The sequence below is a fragment of the Lynx canadensis genome, chromosome E1 (genome assembly GCF_007474595.2).
Source record: "Lynx canadensis isolate LIC74 chromosome E1, mLynCan4.pri.v2, whole genome shotgun sequence".
In the NCBI taxonomy this organism is placed as follows: domain Eukaryota; kingdom Metazoa; phylum Chordata; class Mammalia; order Carnivora; family Felidae; genus Lynx; species Lynx canadensis.
The window spans coordinates 17,322,929-17,346,013 of record NC_044316.2 but is presented as its reverse complement, the minus strand read 5'-3'; the positions used below and the strand labels follow the sequence as shown (position 1 = coordinate 17,346,013).

At 53.9% G+C, this 23,085-nt stretch overlaps 1 protein-coding gene across 4 annotated transcripts in view; it reads right to left on the bottom strand.

The window, feature by feature from the left end:
• The window catches only part of SEZ6 (seizure related 6 homolog), a 44,835-nt gene extending 38,186 nt beyond the window's left edge, over positions 1–6,649 (bottom strand). For all 4 annotated transcript variants that reach the window (XM_030295401.1, XM_030295402.1, XM_030295403.1 and 1 more), the window contains exon 1: positions 6,510–6,649. In XM_030295401.1, the coding sequence (XP_030151261.1) occupies positions 6,510–6,564 (55 nt within the window). In that variant the 5' untranslated portion in view covers positions 6,565–6,649. The remainder of the gene's footprint in view (positions 1–6,509) is intronic.
• Positions 6,650–23,085: the final 16,436 nt, after the last annotated feature.

Sequence of the window (23,085 nt, the reverse complement as noted above, 5' to 3'; positions counted from 1 at the left end):
CCCATGACCACTCAGTTTCTTCTCATCTCCTGGCAGAGTCCCTTGTCCCTGCGGGGCTCAGCCAGGACCTCCCACCCCCTCCCCTTCCCGCCAGTCTGCCTGCCAGCAAGGCTGCAGACTCTGCAGCTGGAAACCCGGATTGTTGTTGGAGAAGCGGCAGGTTTGTTTGCTCCAGAGCCCGCCGAGAAATCTCAACAATCAATGGCCAACAACACTGCTGGCGGCTGCAGCATCGATCTCCCCTCCCAGGGCTGGCAGCTGGGTGGCAGGTGGGCAGGTGGAGGGAAGCTGGCACCCAGCTCTGTCTAGGAGCTGAGCTTCAAGCAAGTTTGGGCTTTTTTGTCCTGGGGCCGGGGTGGGTGGGTGGGGGCTGGACCTGGGAGGGGGTTGTGCTGGGCCTTGGCAGGGGCCGATGGGGTAGGGAGGGGCAGCCCAGAGGCCAAGACAGGAACCACACGTCTTCTCATCCACGAAGGCCCCCCGAAGGGTGGAAGAATGAGTCACTCAAGGTCACTGACCTCTGGGCCAAGACTTCAAGACTCACTTGACTCCCAGCCTCAGGCTCTATCCTGGTCTCCCAAGTGTCAGAATCTTTTATTCCTTGCCACTAAGAACTGAGCAAGATAAAATGTCCCTATTCTACAGCAGCAAGGACTGAGGGTAGACATCAAGAAGATAAGCTACTGTCATTATCAGAAATGTGCAAGGAGAAAGTTAGGGGCCATTTGTGGGTCTGACAACACGGACTTGAAGTTGGTCTATAAAATGCAGATAGTAGCTTCTATCTAGAGATGGTATGAGGACTAAATGAGCTAAGGTATATAAAGCACTTAGTACAGTGCCTGGCCTGTACTAAGAAATGTGCCTAAGAAATGTTTGCTGTTATTGTTGTTGCTATTATTATTGTTGTTGTTGTCATGATGATGGTGGTGACAGCGATAGTCTCCTGGTTCCCATGGGCCTGTACTAAAGCTTGGCCTCAGGCTGGGGGAGCGGACACAATGCTGGCTACATCCAGGTTTTGCAAAATAGGTAGGCACTTTGGAGTAGCCCTGCTATTTATTGGCTGTGAAGTCCAGGGTCACTGACTTAACCTCTCTGAAACTCAGTTTTCCCATCTGTAAAGTGGGAATAACTAGTCTCTCGTATTAAATAGAAAAAGTATGTGAAAGGCTGGGCCTGAAGGTTCTGGGCCAGGCCTTCCACCTCAATACATAATTATGAAATGAACGAATGAATTGTGGGTGGATGTACTCCAGAGATCGTTCTTTCAGGAGATGTGAAAGCTTCGTGGATATGAATTATTGTGGTCTTGGGTGACTCCAAGGCCCCCACTTTTCCATTCAAGGACACGCTGGGCTCGGAGCTGCTCCCAAGGTTTCCTGTTGGCCCCCCTGAGCTTCATGAGGATGTCTGAAGCTGAGATGGCTGAGACGCTATGGTGAGAAGCCAGATGACATGTGGTGACCCCTCCCTTACTTCAGTCCTTAATTTCATACGGGGCACACCTGTCAGCCGGCAGAGGAGGTGGGTAGGTGCTGAGGGAGGGAGTCAAGAAGACTGGGCTCTGGGCTTCACTCTCTCCCTGTCTACTGTGCAACTCTCATGAATTTATTCAACATGTATTTCATGTCTGTCATGTGCTAGGCACTGTGCCACCGGGGACACAAGCAGCGGTGGCATGAAGGGGTGGCTGGAGAGAGGCTTTAGCCCGCTCAGAATGGCCATCAGCATCCCACCCCCAAGCCACCTCAGGCTGACGACGTGACAGCATAATTTGTGGAAGGAAAAAACTCAGTAAAGGCTATAATTTACAGTTGGGGTAATTGGCCAACTGTTAGGAAAAGGAAAAAATCCTAACATACAATCTATGTAAAAATAGTGTGCTTGCTACGCAAAGCAGTCTCAGCTGCCAAGCACCCACCTCTCCTTTCTGACCCTAAGTTTCTTCCAAATAGGAATTCTGGAATTGCCCCAAGATAGTGGGGCTGAGCAAAACAGACTTGGTTGCTTCCTTTCTGAGTTTGGTCTTGCTCCCGGAGAGAGACATCAAGCAGCCAGGCACTCGTGACCCAACAAGATGGGTACCTTGGTGAGGGAAACCAGGGGATGGTGGGAGGCCAAAAGAGTCCCCAGGCCCAGGCTGGAGTTCAGGTGAGGCTTCCCCTGAGAAACCATATCATTGTAGATGCTCCGTAAATACTAAGTCCCGAAGAATTGTATGAGGTGCTAACTAAGGCAAGACCCAAAGCATGAGATGGAGTGAGTCAGAGTGGCCCAGGAGGAGAAAAGAATTTCAGGCAGAAGGAATGGGAAGAGCCCAGCAGCTGTTGAGAACATGGATAGTTTGGGGAACTGATTGGTCTGGCTGGGTGAGTGGACTTCCTGGACCTGGTGCTTCCTGCTGGAATGAGTCTGGAAGGGGCCTTGAAGACCTCCTAGCGCCTTTCCCCTACCTCCCTGAGAGCCGACCATGGCTAGCAGCATTGCCTCTCCCTACTCCCCAGGCTCTTAGTTATAGATCTTGGCTCTTTCTCCCTGAGAGCAGGCCAGTAGGCTGGGGACCCAGAAATCTCCATGACTTGGCAAGCCCTTGGAGGCCCGGATATGCTCCCAGGCTTTGCAACCATCAGTTTGGTGCAACTTTACATTGAATGCTCCAGAGAGTGGAGACTCAGAGGCATGCCTGAGGCCACACAGGGGGGCTGGGCTCTTAACCATCGGGGCTGAGAGGTTCCTTCACTAAAGTAACCCCTACCTACAGGCCCTTTTTCACATCTTCTTTCTTGTTTGGGGGGACGGGTACCCGGCTCTGACACTTCTGCCCAGGCGGGGGCGCAACATCCCTGAGCTGAGACCAGCCAGCAAACGGGGCCAGAATGGGCTAGGAGGGATGGGGACAAGGAGGGTGGGGGCAGGCTGGAGGGCTTGGACACTGTGTCTGGGTAGAGGGAGGGACTAATGAAGCAGACTTTCTGAATTCCTCCCACCATTCAGGCAGCCAGGGTGGGAGGGGTGCAAAAGCTCTAATTAAGCCCAGTTTCTAATTAAGCCCTGCCCCTGTGTCGCCTCACTCCCCATTATTGTCCCCAAGGCATTTTAAGCTGCCACCCTGCTGAGGAGGCTGGGACCGCCGCCAAGCCTGCCAAGCCTGATGAGCTTAGACCCATGAGGGGCAAGAAGCCAACCCAGACTTCCCCTCCAGTCCATGGCAATCTCCGGGTCCTCTAGTCTCCTCGGAAGCCTAGGGGAGCCTCTTGTCTACCATTCTACCTCTGGGGCTCTGAGTGAAATCTAGACTGCCTCCCATGGGGCCTTATCCCCAGCAGCCACTTCCTGACCCCGAAGTGCCAGGCTTGGGGGGCGGGGAGCAGGGCCTGGCTTGGGCATCGCTGCAGCCCCCAGACTCTGGAAGGCACAGTTAGAATTCTGCGCCTACCACAGAGTCTGCAGGAAGCAGCAATTACCATTTTAGGTTAAGGCAGCCCTGTTTGTTAACCCTTTCAGGACTGGGGCTCCTGGAGGCCAAGCCCTCCTCCTTCCCAGCTTCCTTCTCCAAACCTTGCCTCCCAGACACCATCCCCTAGTTCTTGGCAGAGAGAGAATCGGTCCCCTCCCTCCCTCTTCCTACCACACACTCCATCAGAGTTTAGAGATGGGAAGCATTGGGTCCAAGGTCACACAGCCAGGGAGGCAGCCTCTGTCCCTGGAGACCCAACCCTACCCCCAGTCTGTGCCATTTCCACCTTTGCAATCTCCCCAGGCCACATTCACACACGCAGAGTTTAATTAACTTTATTGATATTCAGAAATTAGGAGAATGACTAAAGGTAATTGCTCATTAAAAATCATTAAACTGACACAGCAGGCCCAGGCACAAGCCATCCCTCCCGAACTGCCTTCCTCCCCCACAGTATCGGGATCGCTGGGGCACCCACCTTTGGTCAGGAAGATCACAGTGGCCCACAGCGCCCCTCAAGCCAGAGGCCACTCTCGCTGTACCTGCCCCCAACCCCGCAGCTGTGGGGATTGGGGGGATAGGGGTTGAGCCAGGCCCATCAAGATCTCACCCTTCCCTGCACCCCACTTCCTCAGCCTCTGACCTCCAGGGCCTTTGGCTGCTCCTAGGCTGTTCCCAGCTGCATCTCTCAGGGCCTGACTAGAGCTGTGTCCCTCAACCTATGCGTGAGCAATGCCCTGGGGGGTCAATCTCCAGGCCACAAGGTTTGGTGCTGCCGCCACCTGCTTGCGAAGTCTCACAGCCCGAGGCCTTTACTGCTCCAGGCCTGCCTTCTTATGGCTAGAGTCCCCCCCCCCCCCATTCCCCCAGGAACTCTGAGATGGCCGAATACACTGCTTCTCAATGAGACAACTCAGTGCCCAACAACCAGAACCTTGAAGCCCCATTGAGATGGAGGGACACAACAGGGCTTGCCCTGTTTCGGGTCCTCTTTCCTCAGGCCCGGCCCTGCAGGGCTGTTCCCCCTCCTTCCTGGGAGAGCGAAAATAAAGTCTTCCCCAGCAGGTGACTCTTACCCCACATACTCCTTGGGCAGATGGCCCCACGGGCATTGGAGAGGTCCAGGTGGGTCAGGAAGGGACCCTGGCCAGGGGCACACAGACTTGCGGCCACAGAGTGGACAGATTCCTCCCAACACTTGCACCCATACCCTCAGTGGGATCCCCCACCTCAGCCACACCAGCCATCCTCCTGGAGACCTGCAGTCTCACTCCAGCCCTGCAGGGAGCTCTCTGGCAGAGGCAGCACCAAACACTAGCGGCCTCACACACTCCTCACACCCACTCACTGCTGAACCCTCACCCACCGTCCAGACCTCCTGAGGTGCAGACATTCATGGACCCGCCATTCCAGACACCCCGGGCCCTGATTCACACTTCACACTCAGACCCACACACCCACACACCAGGCTTCAGACAAAGGCACTAAGCCCCAGGGGAGATGTCCAGAGCGAGATGTGTCCAGACCCCAACCAAGACAGGTTCCCAACTCCCAGGACATCCTCGGATGGCTGGGCCAGGATGCAGGCTTCTCCCCTCCTCTCACTGCCCCTGGCAGGGTGGGGTTTTCAGGACTCCCTCCTCCTCCCCCCGCCCCCCCCCCCCAACATGAACACTAGGTTCTTAGTTCCCGGCGCCAAGGGAGGGCCAGGTGTGGGCAGCCAGGGGGCGGGGCAAGGACGCCAGACCCCGTGTGACCCAAGCCAGAGTCTCAGAGAGCAGCTTCCGCGTCGCTGGGGACGCAGAGAGCAGAAAACTGGCGTCCAGGGGCCCAGCTTGGTCCCGGCTCGGCTGCCCTGACCTCCGACGTGGTCTGGAAAGAGGCAACGAGGTTAAAACCTGCCACCTTCTCCCCACTCCATATCAGAGGCTACGAACCATATACTTTGAGGGACGGTGGGTCCCAACTCCAAGCAAGGTCCTGGCGACCCCACCAGTCAACCGGCTGCAGTGGAAGAAAGACCTGGACGTCGGTAGCTTTGATGAATGTTTGTTTAAGCCGGGTGGCAGGTCTCCTCGGGACTTGAAAACCTTCCTTCCCCTAGGCACAGAGCCCTCATCCTCTCCCCAACACTCCCTTGCTGCTCACTCCACGGCCAACCTTCCCACCCGGGACCAATGAAGTTGGGGACCGGACTGCGAGCGGAGGAGGACCGGAGGCAGCAGGGTGGGGTGCCGGTCCTCCCGCGACGAGTCTGCGGCCATGGGGTGGGCGGGGGCTAAGCAGGACCGCAGGCCTGGGAGGAAGACCTCTGGGAGTGTGCAAGGGAGAGAGTGCAAGAAAGGACTTCGAGGAGGGCAGAGTCTCTAGCCCGGGACCTCAGCTGCTGCAGCCCAGGTCAGAGCGAGTAGCCGAATATGGGGCCCCGGGCCCCCCGAGTTTCTCCCTGGAATTGTACTCTAGATTCCGACTCCAGCGCGGCAGCGCCAAGGTGGAGGGAGGTGAACGACGTCCCAACCCGGGGTCCGGCCGCCATCCGGCTCCGTCCCTCCGCAGTGAGGACGTAAGGTGCCCCGGAACGGGCAGCAAAGTCGAGCGAAGTTTGGCGGGCAGTAGGGGAGGCGGGACCGCGGGCGGCCGGCAGGACCAGCGGGACTCACCGCCCCTTGCCCTCTCCCCCTTCCTGCACGCGCCCCGGCGCTGCTAGACGCCTGGAGAGCGGCGAGGTAGCGCGCGGGTGAGCGCGTGAGTGTGTGCGGGGAGGGGGTGGCGTGATGAATTGCAGCAGAGAAATCCCATTAGATCCGGGGAGATGATTAAAGGCGAGGTCTTGGCCGGGCGCGAATGGCGGGAGCCGCGGCAGCTTCCCGCCGGTGGAGCCCGTGCCCCGCCCGGCTCGGCCGGCGCGGGGGCCAGCGCAGCCGGCGGAGCGCGGTGCTTGCGCTGGGCAGCCAGATGCGCGGAGCTGGGCGGCGGTACGGTCCTCTCTTCCCACCCTCGGGAACCCGCCCCCGCCCCTGTCCTGACACCGGACGCCGGGGTCCCTTACCGTGAGCCAGGAGCGCCAGCAGCGAGGGAAGGAGCAGCAGGGCTACCGAGGGCATGGTGCTGGTTACGGCCGCGCCCTGGGTCTGAGCTACGGTGGGGAAGCTGGGGGCTCGGCGGGGCGTAGGCGCGGGGGACAGAGCGGGGTCTTGCCGGGTAGAAGGAGCGGGGCCGCCGCCGCCGCCGCCGCCAGCGCCTGACAGAATCAGCACCACGGCCAGCGCCTGGCGTCGGCGCCGGGGATCGCCGCGCGGGGCTGGGGGCGGGGGCGCGGGAGGAGCGGTTTACCGTAAAGCCTCAAGCAAAGGCGCAGAGGACCCGGCGGCGGGAGCACAGGCTCCCGCGCCGCCGCCAGCTCTGGGGAAGAACTACCCTGCTAATGTGGGCACACGGCCCCCTCCCTTCCGCGCTGCCCACGCCCAGACAAGCCTGCCACCCTCTCCCCTATTAGCAGCCTGCCAAGGAGGTGGGGTTCCCACCTGATTGTCTATGAGAGAGCAACCCCCTCTCCACCTCACTCCACCCCATCCTGGTACCTGAGGGCGCCAAGGGTGACCTAGGAAGACATCCTCGAGTGAGGCAGCTGGTGAGACCCGTGTGCCCTTGTAGCAGCTCCGTCTTGGGCTGATAATGAAGATGGCTTTTGAGCGTACAAAGGACAATAAATTATTACTTTGCGCTCAATAAATGCCAGGGCTCCAGGCAGCTGCATCAGCAGCAAACTGTGCTCACAGAAAAGCTTAATTATCCTGATATTATAGTTAAAAGCCAGTGGTACTCGCGTCCTGGGAAGACATTTTTCACTTGGCAGGAGGCAACTTGGGCCAACCTGTGGGCAGCTGAAGGTAGTATCCTGGGTCCCCTTGCAGCGTGGGGTCTCCAGGACCCTGCCTTGGCCACTTCCCACCTACCCCACCATCCACAGGACCAGAGAAATCAAAGTGATGGCCAGTGAGCAGACCCTTCATGCCTGTCCCCACCCAGGTTCCTGGAACTGGTGGAGAAAATAGGACAGGCATAGGGGGTGGGGGCGTTTCCATAGGGCTATTTTAGACAGAGACTTGAAGAAGGCTCAGGGGAGTAGCCAGGGAGGTTGTACCATTCAAGGACATGGAAAAATAAACTTCCATGGCTCTGCTTGGGCTGAGGAGCTCCAATGAGTCATAGGGCAGCAAAAAGGGCAGTCATAGCTGTGTCATCCCTAAGACTGATGTTTAGGCCTAGGGGTTTCTGGCTCCATGGATAGCTTCACTTGAAGAGCCTCAATGGACACAATGGGACATGACCCAGTGACTGATGATATTCCTTGTAGAGGAAGAGGGGGGCTGAACTCCCTGTGACCCCCAGGGAGAAGGAGAGCTTTTGGATTAGTTCTCTTCACATGAACTTGGATTTTCCCCAAAGCTTTCACCAGTGCCCTTCCTGACTTTGTCCTAGAAGCAGGCAGCAAGCCTTCTACCGTTAGTCTCATTCCTCAGAGAGTCTTTTGATCCTTACTACCTCCATAGTCTTCCAGCTCAGCTCATCAGATTCTCTCCAGATCCTCTTCCTGTGGGCTCTGGGGAGTTGCCTTGAGCCATCGTAAAGAATCCCAGGCAGCAGGCAGACGGTGTGTGGAATTATCCGAGGGAGTCACTGGGAGAGGACTGCTGGATCGTCCTTTCAAAAAGCTGAGAAAAAAGAGGGCAGTAGCAGAAGATTGGCAGAAGGGAGGAGTTGACAAAAGGATCAGAGGTAAGTAGAGGAAGCCAGGAAAGGGGAGAGAAAAGGGGTTGTCAGCAGAGGAGGGAGGTGGAAGGTTCTGTGGCCACAGGAAGTTTGGGGATATACTGGCAAATGGCATGAGAGCCCTCCTTTTCTCTTTAAAGGCATCCCTGACCTCCTCCTTGATTTCTGGGCCTCTCTGGACCTAGCAGCTTGGGAAAAGGAGGGTGAATCCCAGGGATGAACCTTGTATGACAGATGATTCATGGGGTTTTGGAAACTGGTGGTAGGCTTACCTCCTGGCAGCTGGGCTGGGCACTACTCAGAAGAAGGAGGGTAAGTGGAGCCACCCAGGAACTTGCTGTGTCTCCTTCCCTGTTTCCTAAACTAAGGTAGGCATTCAGGAGGGGGTCCAATGAACACTACAAGTCCCAGAATGCAGCACTCTGCCCTGAGCTCAGAGGATGGGTATGTACTGCATGATGGGAAGAATAATGCTCCAGGGTTGTCTCTCCCTCCTAAAGATGGTCAACGTGGCCTCTGTGCAATGGGTTCCCAGTTAGGTTGAGGTGGAGGCTGGGCCAGACTGGGAAGCAGTGGAGTTTTTATCGAGCATCCTGTCTATGCCCTCCAAGGGACTCATTTTGCCCAGAGCTCAGCATCACCCACAAATTGAGGACCATAAGATGCCCTAAGGGATATTCTGCAGCTCTATGCTGCAGGCTTATAGTGTACTTAAGTCATACACACGTTTGAAAGTGGCAGCCTGGAGACTTGCAGGGCTCCCTTCACTTGTCTCATTTCTCTCACTCTCTGTGCCCTCCACCTGGCCCTTTGCACTCAGATGACCCTAGTCTATGTAATCGCTTAATTGTCTGTTTTCCCCATTAGTTGTCAGCTCTTTGAAGGCACAGAACATATCTGTCTCCTCCATTCTCAACCAAGCTCAGCTCCTAGAACACAGTAGTTGCTTAATCGATGTTTGTGAATAAATGATGCTGCAGGGGTGGGGGTGGGAGGGGGGGGAGTGTCTAAAGGCCAAGGCAGGTCATTGGTGCCAAATGAGCTGTGAGATGGTGAAGAAGGGGACAAGTGCTCCTTTTGCGGGAGGGGAGGTCATGGCAAGCTTCAGGCAGTGGGCAGGTGGACTGAAAACAAGTCTTTTTAAAAAAATTTTTAATGTTTATTTATTATTACTATTTTTTAATATGAAATTTCGAATTGGTTTTCATACAACACCCAGTGCTCATCTCAAGTGCCCTCCTCAATGCCCATCACCCACTTTCCCCTCCCTCCCACCCCCCATCAACCTTCAGTTTATTCTCAGTTTTTAAGAGTCTCTTATGGTTTGCCTCCCTCCCTCTCTTTTTTTCCCCCCTCCCCTTCTCCCATGGTCTTCTGCTCAGGATCCACATAAGAGTGAAAACATATGGTATCTGTCTTTCTCTGCCTGACTTATTTCACTTAGCATAACACTCTCCAGTTCCATCCACATTGCTACAAAAGGCCGTATTTCATTCTTTCTCATTGCCAAGTAGTATTCCATTGTGTATATAAACCACAGTTTCTTTATCCATTCATCAGTTGATGGTGAAAACAAGTCTTAAATAAGTTTTAGGTTTCAGTCAGTGGAGAGGAAGAGGGAGGACAGCCAAAGTTGAGGGAGTGGCTTAGGTAGAGGCAGTGTGGTAGAAAATGCAAGATAGTTTGGGGTCAGTGAGAAGACTGGTTCTGGGGGAGCAGTAAGTCCTTGCAGAGATGTGAGAGGAAGGGTGGGAGCAGGCCTGAGGCCAGGCTTTGTGGTCACCTGAGCTGCAGGACATCCTTGGTGGCTATACTGAAGGGTTTACCCCATCACAAACGTATCTGCACCCGAACAAGGGAGTCTAGAATTATTAAGGTGGGTTTTCAAACACTATAGCAAGTGGTAGTAACTGAGAGGGGCTCACTGCCGATTCAGAAGGCTGGAGGGTGGGGTCTGAGTTACAATGGCTATGTTAGGACTGAGGACCAGAGAGAGGGAAGAGGGGCTCTCTAATCCCAAGGACCTTTGCAGCCTCTGCCCAGACAGTGCCAGACATCCAGCCCACATCCCCGGAGAAGCCAGCTTCACTTCCCCACTTCCACACAGCCCATCAATTTGCAGGATCACAGGCACACTGGTGACTTATTCTGAAGTCTCTCCCTTCAAATGGATGACACTTGCTTTCTGAGTGAGAGGAGAAGAAAATTAGTCTCCTCCAAGATAGCTTTCAAGGCAGAGGAACGTCTTCTGTGGAGCCAAGGGGGTTTGGGGGCTTCAGAGAAACAGGGGCAAGAGGCTGCAGAGATTCCCAGGGGCACAGACCTGCCTGCTCGCCTCCACCCACTCCTCGGAGGGGGCTCCCAGACCTGGCAGGATCTTGAACATTGTGGGATACCATGCTCTGGCCAGGCTTCAAGGAGTATCCAAAGTCAATTCTTTGAATTTAGGGGTAGAAGGAGAATCCTACCCTGGTAAATGGGGAGTCCTGGTTCCTGGGCATTTCCTCCCACTCCAGGAGCAGGACCACACCAACTGGTAGCAAGAGCCCAGGGTGGATGGAGACAGCAGCATAAAGTGGTTTGATGCGAGCTGCTTTCCATCTCTAAACCAAGGCCTCCAGCCTGCCCACCCCCAGCCAAGGCCTTTGATCCTCCACAGCTCCATAAATGTTTAATGCCACTGGCTGGGCAGAAATGAGGCAGGTGCTGGGACAGAGAGACTGGGAATAGGACTTAAAATCCACAATGTTGGCTAGGTTATTTTCACGGAGGAGCCCTGCGATGGGTGGGAGGAAGCCCTCCCCCTCTGTGTGACAGGAGAAGTCCCAAGGTTCAAGTTTGTGGCACTAATAAAGGAAACTCTTTGAAAACCCACCAAGGGGCTGAAAATAAAATGAATAATCAATTGCAAAAGCCCAATCCCGAGTTTGATTGAAGGAGAAAGATGGAAAGTTAAATGACAATCAAATGCAAATACAGCTCAACAAACACCACGGCAATTACCAGGCGCAGGAACCACATGGTGCTTGCAGGCAGCAGGGGTTGGCAATTTGGAAGCCTGGGCCTGTGCAGAGGTGATGGGCGTGGGGCCATTTTAATGGACAATTAAATAGATGCAAAAAACCCCTGCATCTATTTTGCATATACTGCTAATGAGTGGGGATCCAGAATCCTGGCATCCAGAGGGAGGTTATGCCAAGTTCCGGAGCTGCCTCTGCACCATTTCAGAACAGAAGAGGCTCGGAGTGCTTGGGAGGTGAGACCAGGGTAGGCACAAGGATCAGAGGACCTTGAGAGGGTCACTCAAGTCTCACTGGAAACTCCACACCAGCTGCTGCTGACCGTATGAGGGTTGAAGTTGAAGGGAGCCCGTGGGGTCTTGCAGGAAAGGGCTCAAGGTGTTGGCCCTCCAACAGCCCAAAGGCCTGGTGAGAGCAGCCTTCTCCTCTAGATTTGCATAATGTTTTGCATCTCATTTGAATGCTATTAATTTGGTGTCAGGCGAGGTTGGCACGGTGTAGAAAAGAGAACATCTGGCCTCCTCCCTCCCCTCTGTACCCTGAGGCTCACCCTGAGCCTAGCCCTCCCTAACTTGGGGAGAATGAGGCCTCCACTTGCACCACCCACCGCAACTTTCCTTGGCACTTTGGAGAGTCCCTTGGTGAAGCCAGCTCCCAAAGGCCAAGGCTGCCTGGGCAGTGTGGCCACCTGCAGAGTTATACTGAAGGAAGAAGAAAGGGTCCCTCGAGGTCACTCTCACCAGACCCAGAGTTACCAGGGGAGGGTGCTGGCAGTCTTCTCCCCGAGCAATCAAGATGGTTTGGCTTGGAAAGGGTCCAAAGATAATAACTCGGAGAGGGAGGGAACAAAGACAGGTGATAATCCCAGAGAAATATAGAGGGCTCTAGAAATAAAATTCCCTGAACTCAATATTTCTAGTGCTTGAACTTACATAAAATACATCTGTCCAGAGACATTGGGTTAATGGTGGTGTGGCTCTGGGACTGGGGGCCTGGTACCAGGATGACGGCCATGTGATGAGGGAGTGGGTCACCAGTAAGGTGAGCCCCTGAGAAAGGGGGAGAAAGCCTTTTGTGTATCCTGAGGCTGCCCCTGGCAGCTGGGCCTCAGAAAGCTACAGTGAGCTGGAGGATGGGGGTGGGAAGAGCAAAGCTTCCCAGGCGTCCCCAAAGGGGTCTTGGTTCTTTCCTCTATGGAACCAGTTAGGATGCCCAAGTGACTCTTGCCTGGGTGGTCTACCCTGGAACCTTGGTCAGTAGATGTGAGAGTATTTATGCATAGGACAAGCAAGGAGGAGGTGCCACTGACCAGAAGGTGGTCCTCCTTCTGTCAGGGAGAGCCCCTCTCCCCTACGGAACCCTGGCCAACTCCATCCACTTCTGAGAACTAGGGCAGGATGAGGGTGGGGGAAACATGAACAAGTATCCCAGCCAGACTGACCTCACACCCCTGTCCCAAACAGCACTCACTCTGGGTCAAGCCATGGCTGGGGGCAAAAGAATACTCCATACCCTTTTCTTTTTTTTTTTTAAAATTTTTTTTTTCAACGTTTATTTATTATTGGGACAGAGAGAGACAGAGCATGAACGGGGGAGGGGCAGAGAGAGAGGGAGACACAGAATCGGAAACAGGCTCCAGGCTCTGAGCCATCAGCCCAGAGCCTGACGCGGGGCTCGAACTCCCGGACCGCGAGATCGTGACCTGGCTGAAGTCGGACGCTTAACCGACTGCGCCACCCAGGCGCCCCATCCATACCCGTTTCATGACTGAGACAAGACTGGGGGGTTGCTTTGAATAATGTGAGATGATAATTGAGTTTTCCCCTTTGAGCAAACCCAGGCATGAAGCTTTGGAATTAGATTGCCCACGTTGGGGCACCTGGCTGGCTCGGGTGGTAGGGCATGTGACTCTTGATCTCGGAGTTATAAGCTCAAGCCCCACGTTGAGTGTAGAGATGACTGAAAAATAAAATCTTAAAAATAAATAAAGAAGGACTGTCACATGCATTTAAAGCAGATTCATAAAACATTAGTATATTCTCAGTTGGCCCCTGAATCCGATGGGCTATTCCTGACCTCTAAGAATAAGAATACTAGCACCATTTATTATTTACTATCACTGGGCATGGAGTTGGGGTAGGTCCTATGAGGTAGGTACGTTATTGTCCCCATTGTACAGATGAGGACACTGAGGCCCTAAGAGGCCGAGTGATTTGCAGGTAGTTCATGGTGAAACCAAGATATACTAACAAGGCAGAGCAGAAAGGCCCAGGTGCTGGTGGGCCTTTGCAGGGGCAGGTGTGGGAGGGACCTCAGGCTCCCTGAATCTGTGGGCTCTGTCCTGGGTTCACCTGCAGGGGGCCTGTACCTAGATTCTCTCCCCTGATGCAGTCCGGAGAGAATAGGTTGCTTGGAATAGGTGAGGGCAGGGCTGGTCACTTATTAACTTATTCATTAGACAAATATTTATTAAGTATCCACTGTCCTAAGTGCTGGGGACACAAAGGTGAGTGAAAACAGTCACTGGCCCTGCGGGCTCGGAGCTCACAGTCTAGAATGAGAGACCTTACGCAGAACCACCTGACTAAATATAAACTGTGACATATCAGGTGCTCAGGGGAGGTTCACGGGGCTATGGAGGCCTACACTGCTAGTTGACCTGGTCAGGAAAGACCACCTTGAGGAGGTGGTGATTGAGTGGAAAGCCACAGGATGAGTGGGTGTTACTTGAAGAGGCAAAGGAATGGGGCGCCTGGGTGGCGCAGTCGGTTAAGCGTCCGACTTCAGCCAGGTCACAATCTTGCGGTCCGTGAGTTCGAGCCCCGCGTCGGGCTCTGGGCTGATGGCTCAGAGCCTGGAGCCTGTTTCCGATTCTGTGTCTCCCTCTCTCTCTGCCCCTCCCCCGTTCATGCTCTGTCTCTCTCTGTCCCAAAAATAAATAAACGTTGAAAAAAAAAATTAAAAAAAAAAAAAAAAAAGAAGAGGCAAAGGAAGTACATTCCACGCAGAGGGAACAGCATGTGCAAAGTCCTGGAGTTGGCAGGACTAAGAAATGATTACTGTGGCTGGATCACAGAGAAGTATGTGGTGGGATGCAGCTAGAGAAGCAGGCACGGGTGTAGGGCTCCAAAGCTCCAAAGCTCAGGGCTCCCAACCTGCCCGTGTGTCCATCCATTCATCTGTGTATTCCCTCATCCTACCCAGCCACCTACCCAATTTGTTCATCACCTGCTTACTCATTGTTTACTGAATGAGGGAACATTTTTTTGTGCCAGGACCTGAGGGGAATATGGACAGGCAGAGCTCTCAAGGAGCTCCCAGACCAGGGAGGGGAGATAGAGTCTCAACTCACTGTCCTGCGGCATGTTTATCTCTATGAGGTGCTTAATCAGGATAATAAAGGCCCTAGAGGCTGTCTCCCACGGTTCAAGCCTCCTAAGGCAAGGCAACATCATCTCCTCCATGGGGATCTTGCAGCCACATGGCTTCTCCTGACATCTAAGCTCATTCTTTTCTGCTACAAAAGTAGCCCACTTCTTACCACCCCAAGGTAGGGAGTATTTCTGATGTTTGTTTTCATTGACTCTTCTTTTGGGTCTCAGAAGCCTCTTAGGCTCAGGAGAACACAGAGAAATGTGGTCAGGTCTCCCCCAGATATCAGAATCTACCTCCAGACACTTCTTTTTCTGGGCATGAAAATAGGACAGAAACCCCAAATGTCCCTCAATTCTAGCTGTGCATTTCTACCCTCCACTCCTCCTTGAACTACTTGTCCTCTGCTTGTGACATCACAATGGTCTCTATGGCAACTGACTGTGAGGTCACCAATCCTTAAAGCAACAGAATCTGTGGGGCCAGACAATGGCCTGGAGGAGAGAGGGTGAATACAAAATGGGGGTCCAAGAGGGAACCCATCTCCTACTGGGCAAGGGCCACCCAAGACCTATGGGAGGGAGGAGGATTCCTCTTTGAGCCCCTTTGCAGAGAGGGGTAAAAACAGTTTCTTGGTCTTGTCCCTACACGGACACTGAGCCCCTCCAAAATTGCCCATGAAGGGAGAACTTCATATAGTCTGACTCAGACGGGCTACGGAGATTGATGGGGTTGCTGAAGAGCGTCTTGGGATCACTGACTTGGCTCTTTGGACCGCTGGGAAGTGCAGGTAGGAGAGGTTCTGGTCTCAGCCCCACTGGTTCGGAGGGTCTGACCAACACCTGGCATGTGTTTGAGCCTTGGCTTCCCCATCAGGGAAGGAGTGGAGGTACTAAGGAGCCTTGTTTCTTGACTTATAGGATAAGCAACAGATTGGCTTAATGCTATTGGGCCTGTCTTCCGTGAGCGAGTGGGGGGATGTTGCTGTGAGTGGGGAAGGGTGGAGGTAGGCACATGCGGGTGTTTTGGGGTAAGCTGGGATGGCTGCTGGTTACTCTGAAGCCATGTTAGTGGTCCGCAAGAGCAAGACCCACTGAAAAGGGAGACACTGCTCATCAGGAGGCTGAGGGGTGTAAATGCTCAGGCTTGGAAGTCAGGTCCGTGTTCAAAGTGATCCCAGACTTACGCTTGTCTTGGGCAAATTTCTGAGCCCCTCTGGGCCTCCGCTTCCTTACTTATTAAAGGAAAACCATGCCACTTGCCTTTCGGGAAATTATTCCATAAGATATCCTGTAGGAAGTCTTGGCATAGAGCAGGCACTCAATAAATGGTTGTTTTATTCATTTTTCTATCCCCGTAGCCTAGGGTTTTTGCACATTATATGTGCTTCGTTAATGCTTGGGACTATAAGCACAGAGTGAAGAGTAGAGGACAGTGCTTAGAGCGGGGGAAGTCAGTGGGCCTGGGTTCAAATCCTGGTCCTTACAGCCTGGCACATGTTAAGTGTGCAGTGGATGGTGGCAACGGGGCTCAGTCTTGAGTGGGCTGTTTCTGCACCTGCCACACGGCTTCTGTCCACTGTCAGCTTTAAGGAAGTGAGAGTTAATCCGTGGCGTGTCCAGAACTGGAGGGTGGGTGAGCCTTAAGACAGGGGCAGAAGGATGGCAGCCTCCCCGGGAGAGGTCACCACTGTCTGGATTCTTCAATGTGGATACCCAGCTCATGCCAGCCACAGGCGCTGGGGCCCCAGCTGGACTGGTGGTCTTTGAAGTCAGGGCAAGGCAGAGTCTCACTCATCTGTGAAGCCCAGGCCAAGGCTTGGCACATGGCAGAGGTCCTGGTAGCAGCAGTTAAGGTCAATGGAGTTAGGTGATGTCTTAATAACCACATACTGGCTAACATGTTCTACGTACTCCCCACGCCAGGCTCTGTGCTAAGCTCTTTGCATGTTGTTGAGCCCCACGGCAACCTATGAGATAGGCGTTATTATCCATATTTGTTTAAAACGAGGAGGGGCGCCTGGGTGGCTCCGTCGGTTAAGCGTCTGACTTCAGCTCAGGTCACCATCTCGCGGTCCGTGAGTTCGAGCCCCGCGTCAGGCTCTGGGCTGATGGCTCAGAGCCTGGAGCCTGCTTCCGATTCTGTGTCTCCCTCTCTCTCTGCCCCTCCCCCGTTCATGCTCTGTCTCTCTCTGTCTCAAAAATAAATAAATGTTAAAAAAATAATAATAATAAAATAAAATAAAACGAGGAAAGAGGGGTGCTTGGGTGGCTCCGTCGGTTAAGCGTCCGATTCTTGGTTTTGGCCCAGGTCATGATCTCACAGTGCATGAGTTCGAGGCCCGCATCGAGCTCTGTGCTGACGGCATGGAGCCTGCTTGGGATTCTCTCTCTCCCTTTCTCTCTGCCCCTCCCACCCCCCTGAAAAATAAACAAACATTAAAAAAAATGAGGAGAGACAGAGAGGCTAAGTAACACAGCTCAAGCCCACACAGCTAGTAAGCAATGATGGGACAGGGATTTGAACTCAGGCTACCTGACTCTTAACTCCCATGGTAACCCAAGCCTCATGGGTCCTGTCCATCCATTTTGCCACATCTGCCACCATGAATTTCCTCCCCCACTGTCTTCTCCCAGCTGAGCCTCGATCCAGTGCAGCCCAGAGAATGCAAATTCGCCCCCCACCAGCCTCAGCCACCTGCCTCCCCCTCTACTGAAATAAAGCTGTGGCTGCCACGGCCGCCGCCACAGCCGAAGCCACCACCGGATCCCTTGCTCATTTCAAGTCCTCCTAAAGCTTGTTGAGTTCTTAACTTATTAAAGATAAGCACATGGAAATAGGGAGCAAATCTCTTTATTTATGACATAATCTCCAGCCCAGAAAAGCGGCAGGAACAGTGTTGCCTATATTAGGGAACCAATAGGAAAAAAAATCAATTAGATCCGCCAGAGCGCTTCGCTATTAACTTTCTTCTGATGTTTCTCTTAAGGCTGGCCATGGGGGTCCCTGCCAGCCGCAAGCTGGAGGAGAGAGGAGAGCTTTGCAGGAACAGAGGAAGGGATGTCTCCGGGAAGACAGCAGACCCGGCTCCCAGACGGGCCTGGAAGTCTCTCCATCCTGGGTCTCCTTCACTGCTCTCCAAACCTCCGCCAGGAAGTCCTTATGTTGATTAAACCTCCATGCTCCTTGCTGCATGTCAGCTAGTGGCAGCTTGTTATTCTTTGCTTCGTGCAGACCTGAACCCCAAGTCTGATCACATTTCCTCTAGATCCTTAGAGTGGAGGATCCTCTTGTTTCTGGAAGAATGCTTTTCTGGAGGGGCTCTCGTTGACTGATCTTTAATAGAGTTGTCTTCTGCTGGGTAACACTGCTTGGGACCTGCCGCCACCCCCACGAGGCCTTCATGTTCATCCACCTGCCTCCGGGAGCAACTTCTAAGCTATCTCCGAGACACAGGGCTCTCCCTTGTTCCTGAGAGCCTATAGCAAGGGGGACGTCCTGATTCCCATAGTAACCCAGGTTTCGTCTCCTTAAAGGCAGGGGATAATGGCTTGTGCACTAGTTTTTCCTCAAGGCCAAGCAGGTAGCAGGCGCTCAATAAATATTCATTGAATCAATAATTATGATAATAGCAACTCCATCGATTGAATGCTTACTCCGTGCCAAGGCTGAGCAAGGCAGGTGGTTTTTTTTTTTTTACCTAAAGTGGGACCTTTCTGCTTCTCCCTGAACCAGAAGAGGCTTCCGGTGTTTTGTTTTGTCTTATTTTTTCAGCCAGAGGCAGAGGGAACAGAAGCTCTGAGAAGCAAATATTATAATCCCCATTTTATGGAGGAAACAGACGCAGAAAGAAACAACTTGTCCTGGCTCATAAGTGAACGATAGGCTCTCTCCATCCACGTTTAGCCATTGGGAAGTCCTTCTTGACTTGTTTCAAGTCTTGTTTCAGTAGCCCCAGTTCCTTCTCGGTCCCATGGAAGCAGAGAACGGCCCCACCTCCCATGCGGATTTGACTCAGTTTAGGACTGTCCACTAGCTCTTTGCATGGAGGAATGAATATTAAACACCAAAGCTCACAGAGGCCAGCCCTGCGGGGCAGGCAATGAACCAACCCTCCTCATGCCTGTTCATTATTATAATTAATATTGAGCCGCGCTTGGTGGTGACCTTGCCCTCACCAGGTATTTGGGCTATTTTAGAAGCTTATTCAGATCAATGACAGACAGCTCCAAATAGATAAACTCACTGCCATCCAGACGAATCAATTGTAACACTGCCGTCACAACAAGCCCAAGAAATCAATCTGATTTCAGGCGACATGGTAACTCAGCACTGGGCAAGCTGGTTTTAATTTCCGTGTGGCTGAGACCCAGCTTCCTCTGCGCACTGGAACACCCCACCCTCCCAGCTGGTGTTCCAGGTACACAGGTGCCCGGGCGGGCCCTCAGAGGACCCAGGCCAGGGAGGCAGTCACAGGGAGGACAGGACGCTTAGGTGGCCGTGTGACCTTGAGGAAGGCTCTTGAACCCCCAGACCCAAGAGGAGCTGACTCAGACCCGCTGCTGGGATCCTTGTTTTGCTGGCTTCAGCTCCGATTTTTCCGCTGCCCTCTGCAAAAACCAAACCTGGAGGCCTTTCTGGGCTGCCTCCCAAATCGGGGAGCTGTAGAGGTGGTCTGCCTACCTCAGGCAGCAGGACAACGGCCCTTCTTGATCCTGGAGATGGAATCTGTTCTAGCAGCGCAGCAAAAAAGCTCCCCAGAACAGATACAGCCATTTACCGGGTGCTTACTTTATGTCCAGGCACTATGCTAAGTATTTTACACGCCATCTTAACCCTTACAACGGCCCCAAGAGATGGGGAGCCATTCTCCACATTTTGTAGAAGAGGAAACCAAAGCTCAGAGAGTTAAGCAACTTGTCCGGAGTCACACAGCTTATAAGTGATGGAGTCTAGATTTGAATCCAGATCTGTTAGACTCCCTTCCTCACGCCTTAGTCACCAACACGGTCTTAAAGCTGACGCCAGAGATGCCCTCATTCTCCTCCTCCCTGGATCCTGTCAGGTGAAATGAAGCCATTGCCTCTTCCTCCAGGCTGCCGGGGAAGGGAGACTGTCTCAGGAATTCTCACAATCAGCAACCGTTCCCTGAACTTCCACCCCGATGTTCTAGGTCCCTGAGTTGAGGCTGTTGAGGAGACAGGAGGGTCAGGAGGCCAAGCTGGCCACCTTCCCACACCACACCTCTCCCCTTCCCTCCCTCAGTCCTGTTAACGTATCTAGGTGGTGAGGAGCTGGGCCTGGGACGGGCAGCAGTGTGTTCTAAATGGCCGAGGTCAGGGCTTTTCAAATATATTTTAGCTAAGAACCTCTCTAGTCGGGAGACACCTTACGAGGAAGGCGAGGATACCAGCAGATGAAAATGGAGCTGGTCAGACGGAGAAGGGGGCCTGGGAGCTCTCCGTCTCCGTCCTTCTCCCACCCCCAGCCCCACAGCAGCAGCCCTTTCCCCCTGCCCCGCCCCAGGTGGTTCCATCAAGCCCTGGGCCTGGCTCCCTGCGCATCAGGTTCAGCACCTTCTGTCCTCCCCGAGGGGGGCAGGGACGTCTGGATTCTGCAGCCTAGCAATGGAGGGTGACACACAACACCACACAGCTAGCAAGTGACAAAAGCAGACTCAAATCCAGGCCTATGTGGCTGCAGAGGGCGGTGATCGCCTGCCGTCTCTCTTTGCCAGACAGCGGCTGCCCCCCTGTCACCCCCTTGTCCCCGGTCCTGCATAAAACCATCAGCCCTTCCACCCACCAAATACAGAACCTGGAAAGGCACTCAAACTGTAGCAGGAGAGAAGGGGATTAGACACTGGCAAGGACTTCCTGACTCATTAGCTTGGGTTAGCAGTGCCCCCTCTCCGGAGGGGCTTCAGGCAGGGTCTCAGTTCAGCCCTCCCCCTGTGGCTCCCACTTCCTGAAAGCTACTGAGAGACAAGATGACCTCTGCTGTGTGTGGCTTTGTCTTTTTTTTTTTTTTTTTTTTTTTTGCACAGCTAATAGCTGCACATGGTTCCGAAAATAAGGGGACGGAAGCCTAGTCAGTGAAAAGCCCCTCCCCAACCCGCCCCCTCCCACCCCCCAGTCTCCCAGTTGCCCTCCCCGGAGGCAAGCACACATTATGTGTTTCCTGTCTAGACATATACAAGCAAATAGGGACCCATATTCTCTTTCTTTAGTCCTATTTTTAATACACAAGATGTAGCACACTCTGCTCACTGTTTTGTGCCTTGCTTTTGTCACCTGACAATATATCTTGGAGATTACTCCGAATCAGTACATAAAGAGCTGCCTTACTCTTAGGTGTCTTTTTACGGTCACGGGCTTCTGGGGAGCTCAGAAGTAATCACATCTGGTTTGATTAGCTTCACATTTCCATTTACGACATCCCCGCCCAGAGAGGGCAGGGAAGCTCTCCAAGGTCACGCAGCAAGGACTGGGGCCGCGCGCCGGCTTCTCCCCCTCCCCTGTCCCCGGCTCCTAACCCCCGGCCACCTCGAGGCTGAGCGCGGCCCAGGGGTCCAGGCGAGGGAAGGCGAGGGAGCCGGGCGGCTCTAATTGAAATGCTGGCCGCGCGGCGCGGGCTCGTTCGCAACAGGCACCTGGCGGTGCGCGGCGCGGAGCGGCCGGGCCCGGGGCGCGGGGTGCGGAGAGGACAGGCGGCGGCGCGGCGCCACGTGGGGGCGGGCGGGGCCGCCGATTCCCCGGGAAACCCGCGCCGCGTGCTTCCCGGTAATGAGCTCCCGGGGCGGAGGTGAGCTTCCCCCGCTGCTCACACGGCAGCCGCGTGGCACCAAAGGAGACGGGTACTTTTTTTCCCTCCGTGCCTGACAGCTCATTAGAAGAATTAATTTACTCCGGCGTTTGCAGTTTAAAGGACATTATTTACTGGTTAATTGTTGTTATTACAAAATGTTAAATATCATTATTTATTTCCCAGGCCCTGACAGCTTCTCTGACAGGAATTTATTAGGTGAGACGGTATCACCGGTGGGCCCCGCCCGTGAGGGGCAAGGTGAGGTGGCAGGTTCGCATCCCCCCACCCCCTGCCCGCCTGCCCGCCCGCCGCGGGGCCTAGGTCTGCGCCCAGAAGAGGCGCTTTGAAGGTCAGGAAGTGAGGGGCTGACTCTGGCCCACCCCAGGACAAGTGGCCATTGGCTCCTCCTCCCCCATCTCTGCCCGCTGTGGTGGCGGTGGGGCATTGGGGGGGGCAGTTAGTGGCCGACAGGGGACACATTTGCATAAGGTAGCAATTTGGGGGTCAGGATGGCAGTTGCCAGAGGCCTGGTGGCCAGAATGAGGCCTGGACTTTGGGTCTTGCCCTTCAAGGTTACTCCAGAAACACAAGTATTCAGGCCACTTTCTTGAAATGCAGAGAATTTAAGAGCTGGAAGTTGGAAAGGAGGTGAGGGCATTTGGATCCCATACTGGTGGCCTCCAGGCTGCAAATAGGGCCTATGGATTTGTGGTTGACCAGTTCAGGAGACTTCATATAAAAATCTTGATTTCTGGGCGCCCCTGGGTGGCTCATTCGGTTGGGCGTCTGACTTCGGCTCAGGTCACCATCTCACGGTTCCTGGGTTCCAGCCCTGCAACGGGCCCTGTGCTGACAGCTCAGGGCCTGGAGCCTGCTTTGGATTCTGTGTCTCCCTCTCTCTCTGCTCCTCCCCTGCTGACACTCTGTCTCTCTCTCAAAAATAAATAAAGATGAAAAAAATTAAAAAAAAAAAACCCTTGATTTCTGGCTGCCTTGAAAAATAAAATCTCGCCACACTTGACCCACAGTCTTGTATCAATTGACAATGGCCAGCTGGTAAGGGACATGCCTGCTACCCAGCTACGGTCTCTTCCACTCTTTGATTCCCTCTCGGCGGGTATTTGAGTTTCCCACTCCTGATCTGATCTAGTGATCACGTATAGATGAAGGAGCTGAGTCCAGGGCGGTTAAGGCTCTGATGGCCAGGACCACAGCCCAGCCCACTCGTCACCACACCACGCACCCCCCACATCTCTCTGCTCCTACCTCCTCTGGGTCAGGTTTGGAGTGAGTTTGGGCAGGGAGCTCAGGTCTTGGGGCAGCCTCTGTGCCAGGAGTGAGAGACAGCCTGGTGAGAATTTGCAAGGATCATGGGTCCAAAAATTGCATCGATTTGTTTATTCAGGAAGTAGTTTCTGAGGACCTACTATGTGACATATGGAAATGACTTGGATACTAATCTTGCCCTCAAGGAATTTGGTCTGGTGAGATTGTGTGCGAAACAGGCACCCGAGATTACAGTACTGGGAGATGTATGAGTGTCAGAAACATAGGGCAGCTCGGAGGAAGAAGGGGGACCAGTAGGTCTGGAGGGGATCCGGGGAGGAGGCTTTCCAGGGGAGGGAATTAATACCCCATGGAGCATGTTCTAGG